This window comes from Salmo trutta, chromosome 15, assembly GCF_901001165.1.
Source record: "Salmo trutta chromosome 15, fSalTru1.1, whole genome shotgun sequence".
NCBI classification, from domain to species: Eukaryota; Metazoa; Chordata; class Actinopteri; order Salmoniformes; family Salmonidae; genus Salmo; species Salmo trutta.
This window is the reverse complement of record NC_042971.1, coordinates 33,268,240-33,285,572: the sequence shown is the minus strand read 5'-3', so window position 1 is coordinate 33,285,572 and position 17,333 is coordinate 33,268,240. Positions and strand designations below refer to the sequence as shown.

The 17,333-nt window shown below is 44.2% G+C and overlaps 1 protein-coding gene across 9 annotated transcripts in view; it reads right to left on the bottom strand.

Annotated features, from left to right (window-relative positions):
• Window positions 1–432: 432 nt before the first annotated feature.
• fam222ba (family with sequence similarity 222 member Ba) overlaps window positions 433–17,333 on the bottom strand; it is a 72,012-nt gene continuing 55,111 nt past the window's right edge. For 6 of the 9 annotated variants that reach the window (XM_029691111.1, XM_029691110.1, XM_029691109.1 and 3 more), the window contains 2 exons: window positions 12,286–12,413; window positions 433–4,820 (listed from right to left, as the gene is read on the bottom strand). In XM_029691111.1, coding sequence (XP_029546971.1) covers window positions 2,989–4,820; window positions 12,286–12,367 — 1,914 coding nt within the window. In that variant the 5' untranslated portion in view covers window positions 12,368–12,413 and the 3' untranslated portion in view covers window positions 433–2,988. The remainder of the gene's footprint in view (window positions 4,821–12,285; window positions 12,414–17,333) is intronic. The other 3 variants (XM_029691116.1, XM_029691115.1, XM_029691117.1) reach the window with 1 other exon arrangement.

Genomic DNA, 17,333 nt, shown 5'->3' with positions numbered 1-17,333 from the left:
CCACTTCACAGTGGAGCGGTTGTTGCTCCTAGACGTTTCCACTTCACAATAACAGCACTTACAGTTGACCGGGGCAGCTCTAGCAGGATAGAAATGTGACAAACTGACTTGTTGGAAAGGTGGCATCCTATGACAGTGCCATGTTGAAAGTCACTGAGCTCTTCAGTAAGGCCATTCTACTGCCAATGTTTGTCTATGGAGATTGCATGGCTGTGTGCTCAATTTTATACACCCGTCAGCAATGGATGTGGCTGAAATAGCCAAATCCACTAATTTGAAGGGGTGTCCACATACTTCTGTATATATAGTGTATGCATATCATTCATCGATTGTTGACTTCCTAACTGGGTCCAAATGCAGCAACTGTTCTGAGGTTTCTGTACCTGATTGATATAGAGGCAAGGTGCGATCTAAAAATCAATGACTATGTGATGATGATGCAGGTAAATCTTTATTTCACACAGTAACCTACTATTGAAATGAAATTTGAGGGACTAAAATGGAAAAAACATGGGATACAGTGTTATCTAAGGAAATCATTCAAGCAATCAGGGGGTAACACTATAAACCTCAATGGGGGGGGGGGGGGGGGGGGGAACCCATGCAGATCTACTAGGCAGTGAGCAGACATGTATATGGTCTGGACACAAACAAGGTTAAAAAGATTCAAATTTGTTCCATCTGTTCTCATTGAATGAAGGGTAGTAAACTTATACATACAAATAGGCCAACTCATATTTGTAAGTTCTGTACGGCTCATCAAATAGGAGAACAGGCATTTGGGCATCAAAAGAACATGACATCCATAGAACACTAATTTCAAAGCATAAATTAGACCTTTATTTAATTATTACAATATTACAAAAAGAGTAGCACAACTCTCACGCTTTTGCGTCTTATCTGTCGTACAGCCAGAGTGACACGTAAAAGAAAGGCTTATTGGGCCTTCTTCCATTTCACAGCAATAGTAAAGGGAACAAAGACGAAAAATAAGATTTAAATAACAAGAAAATCAAGTATTATAAATAGTCACAACTGAAGCTTTGAAACTTTTTTTTGTTACAACCCAGTAACTACACATAGCTTTAAAATATAATTACAAAATATTACTCCATTTCTTCTTTTCATTAAAAAAAAGAATCTAAGGAATTGCTTTTTCTATTCAACAAAAACTTCATTAAAAAAATGTTTAACAGAAATTGCTGTTCCTCTGTATGTATCCTTGCAGTCTTCCTTCAATCATCATTTTTGATTTTCATTATAACCATGCTTGTTTTCAAAGGAAAGTCCAAGGACCAAATACTTAAGGCTTTTTAAGGGCTTTTTGGGAGGGAGGTGAACAGAATGTGTATGTCAGTGTCAACCCACACTCACATACAGACACACACGAGCACATACAAAACATACGTTTATACTCAACCCACGTCAGCAGGCATCATTCTCACACACACACTACACTTTAAAGTTAGAGTAGTATAGTAGGTAAGCCAGTGTACAATAAAATAAACAATGCATTTGCTGTTTAACTTAAGTCATTTTAGTTTACCTCCAAGTGATCTTGCAAGTGATCAATTTGGTCTCTTCAAGCACACTTCATATCAGAATCAGTAGCAACTACACCTAACTTAACGATAAATAAAACATTTAAAAAAACTCAGGATCAAAACTCTGATTTGGTTCATCGTTAGTTTCTAATATAATATTAGTAACAATTATATTTCTTCCACTCCAGTAGTAAGGTTTAGTCCTGCTAACTAGCCCCCTCCCTTCACTAAACAACTGCCAAACAGAACTTTGCATCTCAACAATTCAAGTAATAGTTTTCGGGTTTACCAAAATTATAGGAAAAAAATGTAACCAACATAAAATGGCACATATTTTAAAAGCTGTTTTTCCTTGTCAATTATGTGACTTTGGCCATTTCAGGATTCAGACAGAATGAACAGATTATTTATTTTTTCACTCCATTTAAATAAAAAGATGTTATTCCACAATCATGTTGCCAACCTCAATTGGCAATGGTGACAAAATGGTTTGTAACAGACACCTGAATTCATTGCAGCATTTTGAGCAAGAGAGCATCGGTTGGTTGGCTCCCCCAGTCAGTCCCCACATTAAATAGCTCCCTGCAGGATCTAGATGCCAATACAGTATATATCTATACTCTTGTACAAACATCAACCTGATTAGATACTTCGATGATAAGACAGGAATCAACCTTGAACAGTGGGTGACCTGATTCAAAAAACAGTCCTATTACACAAATAAATAAATACATAAAAAAAGCCTCTTTGTACATGTGCATATGGCAAGTGTCTCCGTCTGTACTTTGTAGTGTCCAGTGACTGACAGTTCCACACTGAACCATTCACTAATTATCTCGTCTCTGTGGTGATTTCAAGAGGAATATATATATATGCTTTTAATTTCGATGTCACGACGAGATTCACATGTAAACGTAATAAGGGAAAATTAGCCACTAGCCAATAAAACTAGTCAGAGTGGAGAAATCCCCACTCGACCCTGTAAAAACATCAAGATCCTTATGAGAATGTATTTTCTTTCCTCCGTCAACGATCAGTGCGTTTTCATCCATCGTCTGCAGGAGACATCTTTTATGCTTAAAAGAAAAAAACTCAGGACAGATCCGAAGTAAAAATAACTCCATATTCCTTAGATCCAGGCACACTGATAGACAGGTAGGATGGGAAAAAAGGTAGGGAATGACGACAATCACATAACTTGGAAACGTTCCCTAGAGGGTGCCAACTGAAAGCACTCATTTACAAAATCAATTGATCACTTGCAAGATTGACTACAAAAAAAGAAAACACTGCTCTTTATTAAATATATTTGTCCTTTTTTTAATGTCAGTGTTCATTTTTACTTAATTTAATTGTATTTCATGTTTTTCCTTTCTTAAGACTAAAAGAAGAAGGTTCTTGTTTTTGATAACTGCTGTGTAGACAATGCCGGCCATAGCTTATCTTATCTGTACCCTGGGTGCTGGATGTGAGCGGTTCTGCTGTCCCCTGGGCCAACCTCGGGCCCCACCCTGTTCATTGGTGGCCTGTGCATCTTGCCCATCAGCCCCAGATTCTGATCTCGGAAGCAGGGCGTCTGAAAGTCCCCGCCCAAGTAATCTGCGGTTTTCATCAGACTAGTCTGGCTGGAGGAGGAGGAAGAGGAGGTGGAGCCGCCACCCCCGAGCCTGTAATGGCCTCCCCCAGGGGGCCCGCCGCAGTCTAGCGTGGTGGTGCCCCCTGAGGCCCCCCCATGGAACGGCATGGCCAGGTCCTGAGACCCGGAGCTGTCACTGTTGGGCGTGGGCAGGATGCTGCTGTTCCACACAGCGTGTGGCTGGAAGTAGTGGCCACCATTGGTGTAGTGGGCCAATGGACCCCCAGGCATTGCGTTGTTGTTGATGGGGGGAGAGGGGGTGGGCTTCTCTATAGGAGGCTTCAGGCTGTATGAATGGCCCACACACAGCTCCGGGGGGTAGCCCATGCGGGAAGGGTGCTTGCAGGGGTGGCCCCCACCGTCCTGCTGCATGTGCTGTAGATAAGCCAACTGGTGTTGGTTCCAGCGCATCTGCTGCTGCTGTTGGTGATTATGTTGTTGTTGTTGATGCTGCTGCTGCTGTTGTAAATGCCGTTGGTGTTGCTGTTGTAAATGCTGTTGGTGCTGCTGTTGTAAATTATGTTGGTGCTGCTGCTGTTTGAGATCATTGTGGTAAACAGGCATCCTGTTCATGGCAGCCATGTTGTTTTGGGGGTTAGCGGGGGCAGCAGCCTTGTCTGCGGGACACATGATGCAGTTGGGGTGTGGGGGCAGGCCGGGGGGGCAGGCGTTGGCGTGCGGGTTGCTGTGCATGGACACCCTGGAGCAGGCGTTATTGAAGAGGTTGCGGCTGATGGGGCTGGGGTTGGCAATCTGGCCCTCACACATGGAGGTGGCTCCAGCCCCCTGGGCCCGGGCTTGGCAGAACTGGTTTATCTGGTGCACGATGCTGCTCAGGTCTGGCTGGTGGCTCTGGTTCAGGCCAGCAGCCATGGTGAGCGGAATGGTTGAGGTAGAGACTGTAACGTTAGGCGGTGCGGCGGCATCGGGCAGCTTCCGGCCAGGGCCACCCTGCAGTCCAGGAGGTGGCTGCCCCTGCTGCTGAAGGTGCTGTTGCTGCTGCTGTTGGAGCAAGAGGGTGAGACCAGAAGGAGGCTGGGGATGGCCCAGTGCTTGGGAGTGGGACAGTGTCTGGGGCCTGGGCAGACCCTGTTGCGGTTGCTGCTGTTGTGGCATGCAGGGTGGGTGTCTGAGGCCCTGCTGCTGCTGGGGGTGAGTCTGTTGTAGAGTCTGTGGGTGAGTCTGGCTCCCAAGTTGAGGGTTCAGGCTCTGCTGAGACTGGGACCCACCCTGGCCTTCACCCTGGCCTTGGGAAGGGGGATGGTGGAGGTTTAAAGTGCTGGCCGAGGCAGCTGCTGTAAAGGGCCCCCCAGGGCCAGGGGGGTTCATGATGACCCCAGAGGGGTGCAGGCGCACCCGGCTGCCGTCAAAGTCTTTGAGGTTGCCCTTGACGACAGGCACCTTGACGATGGCAAGGAGGCCGGCCTTGGCGTTGGCCTGAGAGGGGGGGTAGGGGTTGTAGCGCTGGCCTGAAGTATCCAGCCCGTTGACTGTGCGGCGCACGTGGTTCCTCTGGGGGACCTTGACGCTGTTGGGGAAGATCTTGATGGTCAGGGGGTTGTTGGCAATCTTCTTAGCATAAGCATCCAATTCCGCAGGGGTTGGATACTGAACGGATCTCATCCTCTGTGTAGTGTCCCCTGGGGTGACAGAGACAGATAGAGAAGTGGGTGGAGAGAGGGAGAGCGCACGGGGGGGAAGGACAAAGGGGGGGAGAGAGAGAGAGAAACGTGTTAACGCAGGTAAAAAGCTAAATGTCAGGTTTCTCGTCAGAAGAGCAGAAGTGTGGTAATCTGACCGGAGGTTCTAAGGTTCTCTTCTGAGAAGAACGGAACCGGACTGACTTCAACAACATTCTCACATTTCAAATCTCAGCACTTCCCCTAATATCAAAAACAGCACAGTGCTCTCAACTCTCAACATATCTCACAGGGACACTATAGAAGCTGAACCCCAAATGGCACCCTATTCTCTTTATAGTGCACTACTTTTGGTTAAAAGTAGTGCAGTATATAGGGAATAAATGTGACATTTTGGACGCATACAGAGTTTGATCTTGACTGGATTCCCCGAAGCAAGCAACACATTCCAATCTCTATTCTGAAGTGCCGTAGTGGAGGTTTACAGTCAGTCAGTAACGTTGAGGTCAGTAGCTTCGGGTCATTATGAGTTGTATCTAACAATAAGTGTGTGTGAGATGTGAATCAGAGAGTGACAAGGAAGAAAGGACTTACTTTGCCTGCTACTGATTCCCAGACTAAACAAGGCAACAGTAAACATGTCGTCCCCCACGAATGATGCAGTGCCCCCCCCTTGGGCCAATTGAGATGTCGCATGTGACTAACATATTTCAGTGAATTACTATAGCTCCTGCCTTGGGCCAAATCAGTGTAATTTTATAAATTCCGGATCTCGATGGTAAGACACATCATTCACCTAAGTTTAGAAAAAAATCGGGCCAGAGTTGTCCGAGATCTTGCATGTGACTAATGTATGAACGGACAGAGACAGATCCACAGTCCCCTCCCCGATTTCATTGTGGGGGACAACAAAGAGGAGTGAGGCAGAAAGGAAGAGGAGGCAGTGTTGGTGCCCTGTGTCTGCCAGGGGGATAGTTCTCCTCTGTGTCAAATGGGGAGGGAGGGAGGGGGGTAGGGAGGGAATGAGGGAGCGCAAGAGGCAGAGAGAGAGAGAAAGAGAGGTAGAGAAAGAGCAGAGCACATCCAGGACAGCAGACAGTAATCACACAGCGTTTCTCTGATCTCTGGAACACCACTGAGCCCTCAGCCCTCTGAGACATTTGTTACAGCTACTAAGCACCTCACTGGCTATATTTAACAATGCCCCAGCATGTCTGAAGATGCTGTAGTTTGAGTGTGTGTGTATGTTTTTGTGTTTGGGGGAGTGTAAGACCGATAAGGTGTGTGTTTGACATGTGCATTCAGGCGCCCGTGAGTGTGTCGTGTGTGTGTTCAGCATGTGCTAAGGTAATGGCGTGTTTCTGTCACTCGGTGAGACTCATTTTCTTTCCCCAACTGTAAAAGTCAGTTATAATGTAATATGAGAGAGAGGGGCCTGCCTCCAGCCATTGTGATCTGGGAGAGGTTCTGTATGCAACCTCACCAAGCCTCCCCTCCCCGAGCTGAGCCCTGGGCCTCAAACCCGGTCACCCTCCCTGCCCCAGCCAGCCATCCTGACCTACATACATACATACACACACATGCAGTCGTGTCCCAAATGACACCCTATTCCCTACATAGTAAACTACTTTTGACCAGAGCCCATGGTGCCATTTTGGATACACCGACAGATAGTGAGACACAGGCAGTCCCACAGTGATGCCTTTTGAAAACACTGTCTGAACCAAAGTGAACCCTCATCTTTTAACATCCAAACAATACATTCTTATATTTAGTTATTCTATTAAATTACTATATCTAGTACAACATCCTTCTATTAAATACGTGGGTAAAAAAACAAAACTAGAGTTTTAGAGGGTGGCTAGTTCTGTCTTTTACTGGGGACGAAATGTCTAAAATGTCAAGCAATGCTACCGGGTTCCATCGCAGACTCATCTCCTAATGTGGATATGAATAGGTTTCAGTCTTTCCACTCTAGCTGTAAGTCTCTCTCCATCTACCTCTCCTCTCCTCAGCCTCACAGGCAGCATGCAGTGAGTGGGCTAGGAAAGAGTGGCACTAGGCAGAGAGCTGAGCTGTGAAGACTGGCACGGTGGTGTCACAATGCTAAGGGGCTAATTAATCCGCTCTCTTTTTTAACACACAGGAAACAAAGGATGGCAATATGATGGGCCCCATCAATGAGGATGGGGCGTGCTCTCGCTTCTGTCTCCTGTTGTACACGATAAGCTGCTTCTTTTTGTTGATGTTGAGGGAGAGGTTCTTTTCCGGGCACCTCCCTCTAGTCTCGTTGCTGTCAGTAATCAGGCCTACCACTGTCGTGTCGTCAGCAAACTTGATGATTGAGTTGGAGTTGGGCGTGGCCACGCAGTAATGGGTGAACAGGGAGTACAGGAGGGGGCTGAGCACACCCCTGGAGGCTCCAGTGTTGAAGATCAGTGTGGTGGAAGTGTTGTTGCCTACCCTCACCACCTGGGGTCGGCCCGTCAGGAAATCTAGGATCTAGTTGCACAGGGAGCATTTCAGACCCAAGGCCTGAGCTTAGTGACGAGAATGGAGCGCACTATGGTGTTAAAATCTGAGCTGTAATCGATAAACAGCATTTCAGATAGGTATTCCTCTTGCCAGGTGGGATAGGACGGTGTGCAGTGCAACGGCGAGTGAGCCGTTGAATTGAGACTGTTTGGACTCGTCCATGTTTCCAGTTACTTTACTGTGGTTAAATGCGGCGGTTCACGCTAAAAGTTTGGCGTGAATGCTGCCATCTATCCACGGTTTCTGGTTTGGGTACGTTCTAATCGTCACAGTAGGAATAACATCCGATAATGCACTTCCTGATGAACCCAGAGACAGTCAGTGTATTCGTCAATGTTATTGCCAGAGGAGCCCAGTCCGTGATCAAAATAGTTCTGTAGCATGGATTTCAAAATCAATCATTTTTGCCCGCAAAAATCACAAAACAATCCTAATGAAATCCTGGAGGGACTGCCCAATGGAGGAACACATAGAAAGAGTATTTCACAGTCAGTAACACAGACAACTGTTTTTACCAAACAATATTTAAACAGTAGGGGGGCCAAAGGCTGGCTGGCTCATTAATTTCTCTCTCAAGACAAGAGTGACTTAACGAATCTCTTACTGTTTAAATTATGTGGACATAGGGAATCTAGTTGTGATCTACTTCAGATCTCCGCATCTCCCATGTAGCCCCTTCGGTAAAGTAGCTGCTGTACAGAGTAAAATTGTTCTGCCTGCTCCATTTGTTGTACTTCTCTCTACAAGCTTCCTTCTCTGTGCTGTGGAGGAATCGGGGGGCCATTTCCACTTTCCAAGCAGCTGAGGTTAACAATCGCTCTCCCAACAGCATCAGACTCAGAGAACAAGCTGTTACGGTGTACTTGACCCTCTCCTCTGATAGTCCTCAACATTTCACAGGTATCGTGTGTGTGTGTGTGTGTGTTCTCATCTATTTAACATTGCTCTTCAGTCTCTCTCCCCAATGATAAATAAAGCTTCTGCCCTGAGCCCTATACTACGAATGTAGTTAGAGGAGTTAGCGAGGTAACTTTGGTCAACTCGGAGTTCAAACAGTACCACAGAAGTGGCTCACCTTTCAGCCAGCTAAATTTCTATGGCAACGAATCCTTCAGATCTAACCTGCTCCGGGCAGGCTAACTCAGGGCTTATTACATTTAACCGGAATTAAATGTCTGAGCTGCGAGTTGAAGACTAATGAAGTCAGATTCCCTCCCTCTCACAAAGATTGAGTCAACATAAACTTCATTTGCGGAAGACAACTGATTAAATATTGTATTAATCAAATGTGTTTTTGTGTGTTAAAAAATAGTAATGGTCAAATGCCTATCACGTTACACATTTAGAAATGACAAATGCATTTGAAACTTCAGGCACAGTAAAACTTTTGTATGACTTATTACAATTATTTTATCGATAGGAATGGGGAAAAAAGGTACTCGTTCATTGATAAACCAAATCAAACTTTTACTTTCAGCCCCTACTGCTTTGATGTGCATTACAGAACACAGCAGCGCAGCAAGCGACAGACATTATTACAGAGTGGACCTTTTTAAAACCAAGCTTGTTCCACTGTACTCTGTCACATGCCTGCCAGAGGAGAGGAGGAGGAACAGAACAACATGGCGGACGTTGGCACTTAGTGAGACTCCCCCTCACTTGGCACTGTGCTCCTGGGGGTAGGCGGATTACAGTGATTCTGAAATTACAGTCTTGATGAGCCATAGATGGAGAGAGACAGAGTGTTTTATAACACACAAAACTGCTGCAGGAACTAGCTAGAGGGAGATAGAGATCTCTGTGCCTCAGGGAGAGGGGGAAAAGGGGGGAGGGGGAGATCTAAATCAAGCTGGTCTGTTGGGGTATGCCCTGGGTTGGATCTGATCAATAATGCACAGAGAACGTAATCTAAAAGCCTTCCCACACTGATCGTTGGATTCAGTCTTTTAAGATAATTAGATGTCACACTGTGCGATGTTACCAAATACAATTTTTTGATATCAACCTAGACAGATTGTATGACTTGCTTGTTCTGTAGAGACATTGTGCGATTGGCTTGCGAGGCTATGTAAGCCGACGTAGGCTACGTCAACTGCAGCGGTGTATTAGATCTGCGCATGTGCCAGCACCAGCCAGTATGCATCTTAGAAATAGTTTTCATATACAAACTTTATATATCCGAACTCAGATTTAAATAGGCTTCCCAAAAATAACATGGTCTCTATGGTAAAACGTTTATTTTGATTGGCGATTGTCCATTTATCAAAATCCCATCAGGTGGCCTGATTTCAGATATGTTATGTAAACAAGATTATTAGGGAAATCATTTGTCTTGCAAAGCATGTAAACGTTTAAATCATACTATTATATTAATCGGACTATTCAAAATCGTATTGTTGTGCGCATACTCAGTGTAGGTCATGTTCCTATTGGTCAGTCACCAGGATCGGCTCGTAACACCAGCCACACTGCACGATTAAGGCTCCATGTTTTTGCCAGAACTTTGTCGGAGCCTACGGCCACACATAGTGCTACATAAAAACCAACAGACCTTGACCCTGTCACAATGAGCGTGCCAAGACATTCCACAATCGTTTACGGCCTAAGAATTTGCACACGACGTGAACATTATGTCTGGACTGCAAAATCGTGGCATAAGATGGCCAACATCGTACAGTCGGAGAGCTTGGATAGGAGATTTGAGAAGATTTCTACAGGACTTGGCACCAGTTCTGAGGGACCAAAAAGACAGGAGAAAACATGAATGGGTGTCCATTGTTCAAAACAACATGCATCTCCTGTTACTCCTGTTTGGTTGGTTGTACATTTTGGGCAATGTAACCATCATGTGATCGTAAACCATAGGAATCTCTTAAATGAATTCAATAACAGCAAATACCGAAAATATTTAGGACTATCGACTGAAGTGTGCTTGTGTGTGTGTGAGAGAGATATGTCACCTGGGGTTGGGAGAGAGGGGGTGAGGGGGTATCACACGTTGAGACAGGTGAGACTGTGCGAGAAGGGTGTGTTGCTCACAGATGGGGAGAAGATGTTAACAGCTTTCTGTAAGTATACTTTTTATTTCTCAACTCAATTTTGAGCTCAATAGCAACTATTTTACAAACAAGATATTTGATATGGCTTTGACATACGGAAAGTGCGAATGTTGGCCATTGGATAGGCCTCATTGGGTGCTAGGCTACAACTGCAAAATGTATTTTTTTACATTACATGTGCTGTTAAGATTAATACATGGCCACTAGCAGGGGGTATTATCTTTAGAGTTAGTGATATAGCTAATGTGCTTTGAGTTTCCCCAAAAATTAGCCCATGATATTAGAGCACAAAGATTTTAGATTGTAGATGTTGTCCCAATCCTCTTCAGTGGCTGTGCGAAGTTGCTGGATATTAGTGGGAACGCTGTCGTACACGTCAATCCAGAGCATCCCAAACATGCTCAATGGGTGACATGTCTGGTGAGTATGCAGGCCATGGAAGAACTGGGACACAACTTACAGAAATTGTTCACAACATTGACATCAGCAAACCCGCTCGCCCACACAACGCCATACATGCTGTCTGCCATTTGCCCGGCACAGTTAAAACCGGGATTCACCTGTGAAGAGCACACTTGTCCAGCATGCCAGTGGCCATCGAAGTGGAGAATTTGCCCACTGAAGTCGGTTACGACGCCAAACTGCAGTCAGGTCAAGATCCTGGTGAGACCGTTTCTGACATCTTGTACAGAAATGATTTGGTTGTGCAAACCCACAGCTTCATCAGCTGTCTGGGTGGCTGGTCTCAGACGATCCTACAGGTGAAGAAGCCGGATGTGGAGGTCCTGGGCTGGCGTGGTTGGACGTACTGCCAAATTCTCTAAAACGACGTCAGACTCGGCTTATGGTAGAGAAATGAATATTAAATGATCTGGTAACAGCTCTGGTGGACATTTCTACAGTCAGCATGCTAATTGCACGCTCCCTCAAAACTTGAGACATCTGTGGCATTGTGTTGTGTGACAAAACTGCACATTTTACAGTGGCCTATTATTGTCCCGAGCACAAGGTAAACCTGTGTAATGATCATGCTATTTAATCAGCTTCTTGATATGCCACACCTGTCAGGTGGATGGATTATCTTGGCAAAGGAGAAATGCTCACTAACTGGGATGTAAATAAATTGGTGCAATTTAGAGAAATAAGCTTTTTGTGTTTATGGAATATTTCTGTGATCATTTATTTCAGCTCATGAAACATGGATCCAACAGTTGTTGCGTTTATATTTTTTTGTTCAGTATAGCTTATAAGCAGGACTGTTGTAAAATAAATATTAGCCTATTGCTGTCATTTGTTAGGTATGGTAGGCACAAGCCTTTTTTTGTAATTGCTGCAATATAGCCCATGCAAAACTTTTGTGACAGTTTAAACCAGTTCGCAATTGTTTTGTTTCTTTCTGTTGAGCCATTTTCTTGCACAAAATTAAGTTACAACATAATATCCTGCTTGTATTTTCCCTATAAACAATGGTTTGACTTACTTCTGATATTACCCTAATAAAGTTTAGAAACTTTTGTTAAGTTTTGGTGTGGGTATTAGCCTATTATACTGCAGGCTTATGTTATGAAGGCAGTGAGCGTCGATGCTCCAACTGACTCAGAGGGAGAAAGTTTTAGGACTACCATAATTACTCCTATAATCTAACAATGCTTATCTTTATAAAAATAAAAAAATTGGATTGAAAATGTATGAATTAGCCTCCTTCCGTACACCAATATCTGTATTGCAAGGTGGTATAACCCCGCTGCTACCTGTGCACTGCCTTTAAAAGACCTTGGGTCTTGTAAACGAAATGAATGACGTGTGTGAGAGAGAGGGAATGAATGACTTGTAAGTGTGTGAGTGTAGGAGAGTAGAGTAGAGACCCTTACATTTCTGAAGTCCAGTGTTCATCTGCGTGTGGGAAAGAAGCTGGAGGGAGAGGTCACCTGGCCCTGGCAGGCAGGCCAGCATTTCACACAGACACTAATGCAACATGGGACATTCGTTGCTACTCACACTGCAGAGAGAGAGGGGGAGGAAGAGAGAGGACAGGAGAGAGGTCAGAACTCAGACATAACTGCAGGGACACATATGCTACATAGAGATACTATAGTAACAGTATAGAGCAGAGTGCTGGCTAATCGAACTCTCAGTCCTGGGGGGGGGGGGTCAGTTCAGGCAGGACACAGTTACCTTTCAATTAGAAAGTGTTCCACACCTGGAGCATCAGGTAGGTGTCATTTGATGTGAATAACAACTTAAATTAAAACATCAAACAGCCAAGGTAAAACGTGGGGCAGACTCTTCCCCCAGGCCGTGGTAGGTTTAAAATTACTATGTCAGAGTCAACCCCGCCCCACCCCCTCAAAAGCAAGTGAAATCGCAAAAAAAGCGTCAGCACCCTTCTACAACATTCATTTGCATATATATATATATATATTTTTTAGATCTGGTTGTAAAAAAGCAAACTTCTCCTTTAATTACAGATATGAACTCCACTCACAAAGAACCCACTCCAGAGAGCAATAGTAGGAACATGGCAGTAAGTAACAAATCAATACTACGGTCTAGGGCTGGGCGGTATATCGTATTTTACTATACACACACCGGTATTTATGCACGGACCGGGTTTTTACTTTACCTTCTATAACGCTATTTGAATGTTTGGGTTGTTAAATGTGATATACCGTGTGTAACGTCCATTTTTATAGTTTACTCCGCTACTTGAGTCATCCCACTCCGCTCTCTCTCCATGCCTCTCTCCACACAGACCTAGTCCCACCGTCACTCAAGGAGCGCATTTGTTGGTTGCTTGACCACGAGCCACGTTCGTTCAGTCTGCATGGTCAATGCAGCACATGCATCATTGATCTTAATATAAATCCACAAGCGCTCTATAATTACAATATTAGTTTGTGTTTCTTACATCTGCAAACAGCTAGTTTGTGTTTTTCTTAGCAAGTTAAGCTAAATAGTGTTAGCCGCTAATCGCTAGTTAGCGATTAGCTAACTACCTAATAAAAGTACTGAGTCAGAGCAAACGTAGCTAGCTAATACAGCCTGATACCAGTACTAGTGGAGGCTTAAATAAGCATGTTTGTGCAACAGTATCTTCTAAATCAAAAAAGGAATAGGCGAAGCATGAATATGTTGGTTATATGAATAAAGATTTAATGTAGCCAAAGATTATAGGGTCCCCTAGGAATCACTGAACATCACTTTGGTTCCTACCCTGTCACAAAACTCGTCCATGGCATTTTCATTCGTTATGTCAAACAACACTGCATTCAAAGTGCCCAGTATTATTTATATTCTAACTATAGAATTATAATGAACATTCTATTTCCATGATTCCAAAAGTTCACCCAAGTGTTTTGATCTAAATCGCAATTGCAACATTTGGTTAAAAATAAGGTCTAGTATTTTTGCCCATATGGTGGCAGCGTGGAAATTATCTCAAATGAGTGCAGGAAATACAGAAATTGATGGAAATGCAAGAAATTATTTTAGGTTGAAGTTGAATTGAACAGTATAAAACAATCCGAATGAAGAAAGACCCATTGAAATAATTTAGAATATGTGTTTCCACCCTATGGTCACACACTACTCAAAGCAAATTTAGAACTTATTAATCAAAAACATAAAATACCGTCATAAATGTGAAAAATACCATGATATTCTATTTTGGCCATATCGCCCAGCCCTACTACGGTCCCCAACAAGGCCTCGAGGCATCAGCCACAACATGAGTACATTTAGGGGATATCAAACAATGGGAGTAGAGACCGTTTAAAATTAAATAAATAACAAGGTACTTTAATAATGAGAGGCTGTATGTGTGTGAGAGCTTGCCACCCAGTAACATAATCAGAGGTAGCATCAGCAGCAGAGAGAGAACAGCTTTAATTGCAGACTGCTTCACTTAGTTACAGTATTCAAAACACCACAGATGCTTGTACTGAAGAACAGTCAGGGAGCAAATTAAGTCGACAGAGTGTTGCCCCGTGCCCTTCTCCTTTGCTGCCGTGTGGCATCAGAACAAACACTGGAGCACAGACAAACACACACCGCGTTGTTATAAGGAAGGAAATTACCCACAAAACAACCTTGGCATGGCCGTCTGCCGCAGGGTGCCGGCTTAAAAGTGCCTGTCCCCTGTAGAAGGGGAGAGAGGGTGAGATAAACTCCCTTTAAAAAAATACAGGAGCTGAAAAAGGTCAGGATGACAGCTCATTTAAATCCTCCCTGGGAGGGGAAACAAAACAAGCCTTAATGAAGCTGGCAGTTACACAGAGAGAAAGACAGAGGTGGAAGGGCGGTTAGGGCTGGGGAGGCTTGATGGGGGTAGTGGGCGGTAGAGGGAGTGCGCTTTCTTCACACCACCAGACAGATCATGGATTTGCTGCTGTTCTGTTCAATGTGGCAAGGGGTGATGCTGCGTCATCCTCCCTGACACCCCCCTCCCCTCCTCCCTCAGTCCTGCACACTCTGCTTCCTGATTTACAGCCTGACCAGTGGCCAACCATATGGCAGCAATCCCTGCCCTTGATTCAACGTGTCACCACGCATTAACTTTAATTGGCCTGATAGGTTGGTTTTTCCTCCCTGTAAGGATTTGAGGAATAGAAGATTTCAGCACCGGTCTTACAGCTGCAAGGAAGATTTTCCCACTTTGCGCCGGTAAACCATTTTCCCCCCCTCTCTTTCCATTCACTCATCTTAGCGCCAACGTTTCTCTACAAGGATGACAATCTTTTCAAGAACACAAAAGGCATTGGGGTGGAGGTAGTCAACCTCACATCAAATGCAGACATGTGGTTGCAGAGGTGTTTCAAGAGGAATATAGATAGACGAGGATGGGAGGGTTCAGTCAAAACAAGATCCCAATTTATTGGTTTGTTGCATACACACCCAGAGGAATGCATCAACACACACACACAAACCAGGGCTTGACATTAACTTTTTTAACCACTTGTTCAGACAAGTAGGACAGATTTTTTACTCATGTCACTTTTTTACTCAAGTTGCAAAAAATAATAATCTTACACCATGGGCCAAAAACGTGACTTCACATTTTGCTGTATGATGCAAGGAACCACTTCACAAAATTAAATGCATGTTAATCACTGGTATTGACAATGGAAAGCTGCTGGTCTCTGATCCCATATTTTATATCTGCTACAGTTGTGGCTTTGAGCAAGGCACTTAACAAAACGAAGAAGCGGATCGTGGACTTCAGGAGACAGCAGAGGGAGCACGCCCCCATCCACGGGGCCGCAGTGGAGAATGTGAAAAGCTTCAAGTTCCTTGGCGTACACATCATTGAAAATCTGAAATGGTCCACCCACACAGCCAGTGTGGTGAAGGTGGCTCAACAGCACCTCTTCAATCTCAGGAGGCTGAAGAAATTTGGCTTGGCCTTTAAGACACTCAAACTTTCACAGATGCACCATTGAAAGAATCCTGTTGGGCAGACCACACCACCCTCTGGAGAGCCCAACGCATCACCAGGGGCACACTGCCGGCCCTCCAGGACATCTATAGGACCCGGTGTCACAGGAAGGCCAAGAAAATCAAGGACCTCAGCCACCCGAGCCACGGCCTGTTCACCCCGCTATCATCCAGAAGGCGAGGTAAGTTCAGGGGCATCAAAGCTGGGACAGAGAGACTGAAGAACAGCTTCTATTTCAAGGCCATCAGACTGTTAAATAGTTAATACTGGCCGTCCTCCACCCAGTACCCTGCCCTGAACTGTTGTCACTGTTACTAGCCGGCTACCACCCGGTTACTCAACCCTGCACCTTAGCGCTTTGTTTTTTTCAACTGCACTTGAAGAACTTTCAAAGTTCTTGAAATTTTCCAGATTGACTGACCTTCATGTCTTAAAGTAATGATGGACTGTCGTTTCTCTTTGCTTATTTGAGCTGTTCTTGCCAAAATACAGACTTGGTCTTTTCCCAAATAGGGCCATCTTTTGTATACCACCCCTACCTTGTCACAACACAACTGACTGGCTGAAACACATTAAGAAGGAAAGAAATTCCACAAATTAACCTGTAACAAGGCACACCTGTTAATTGAAATGCATTCCAGGTGAAGCTGGTTGACAGAATGCCAAGAGTGTGCAAAGCTGTCATCAAGGAAAAGGGTGGCTACTTTGAAGAATCTGTAGGTGTGTCCAAATTATCTATGTACCCCTATGTGGGGTATATAAACACCCACACAGTACCAGTCAAAAGTTTGGACACAACTACTCAATCAAGGGTTTTTCTATATTTTTACTATTTTCTACATTGTAGAATAATAGTGAAGTCATCAAAACAATGAAATAACACATATGAAATCATGTAGTAACCAAAAAAGTATTAAACAAATGATATTTTAGATTCTTCAAAGTAGCCACCCTTTGCCTTGATGACAGCTTTGCACACTCTTGGCATTCTCTCAACCAGCTTCATGAGGTAGTCACCTGGAATGCATTTAAATTAATAGGTGTGCCTTGTTACAGGTTAATTTGTGGAATTTCTTTCCTCCTTAATGCATTTATGCCAATCAGTTACCTTTTTGAGCCAACGCCTACCTTGTTGTGACAAGGTAGGGATGGAAAACAGAAGTCCATATTATGGCAAGAACAGCTCAAATAAGCAAAGAGAAACGACAGTCCATCATTACTTTAAGACATGAAGGTTAGTCAATCCCGAAAATTTCAAGAACTTTGAAAGTTTCTTCAAGTGAAGTCACAAAAACCATCAAGCACTATGATGAAACTGGCTCTCATGAGGAGAAGGACCACATCAGGAAAGGAAGACCCAGAGTTACCTCTGCTGCAGAGGATAAGTTTATTAGAGTTAACTGCACCTCAGATTGCGGCCCAAATAAATGCTTCAGAGTTCAAGTAACAGACAACTGTTCAGAGGAGACTGCATGAATTAGGCCT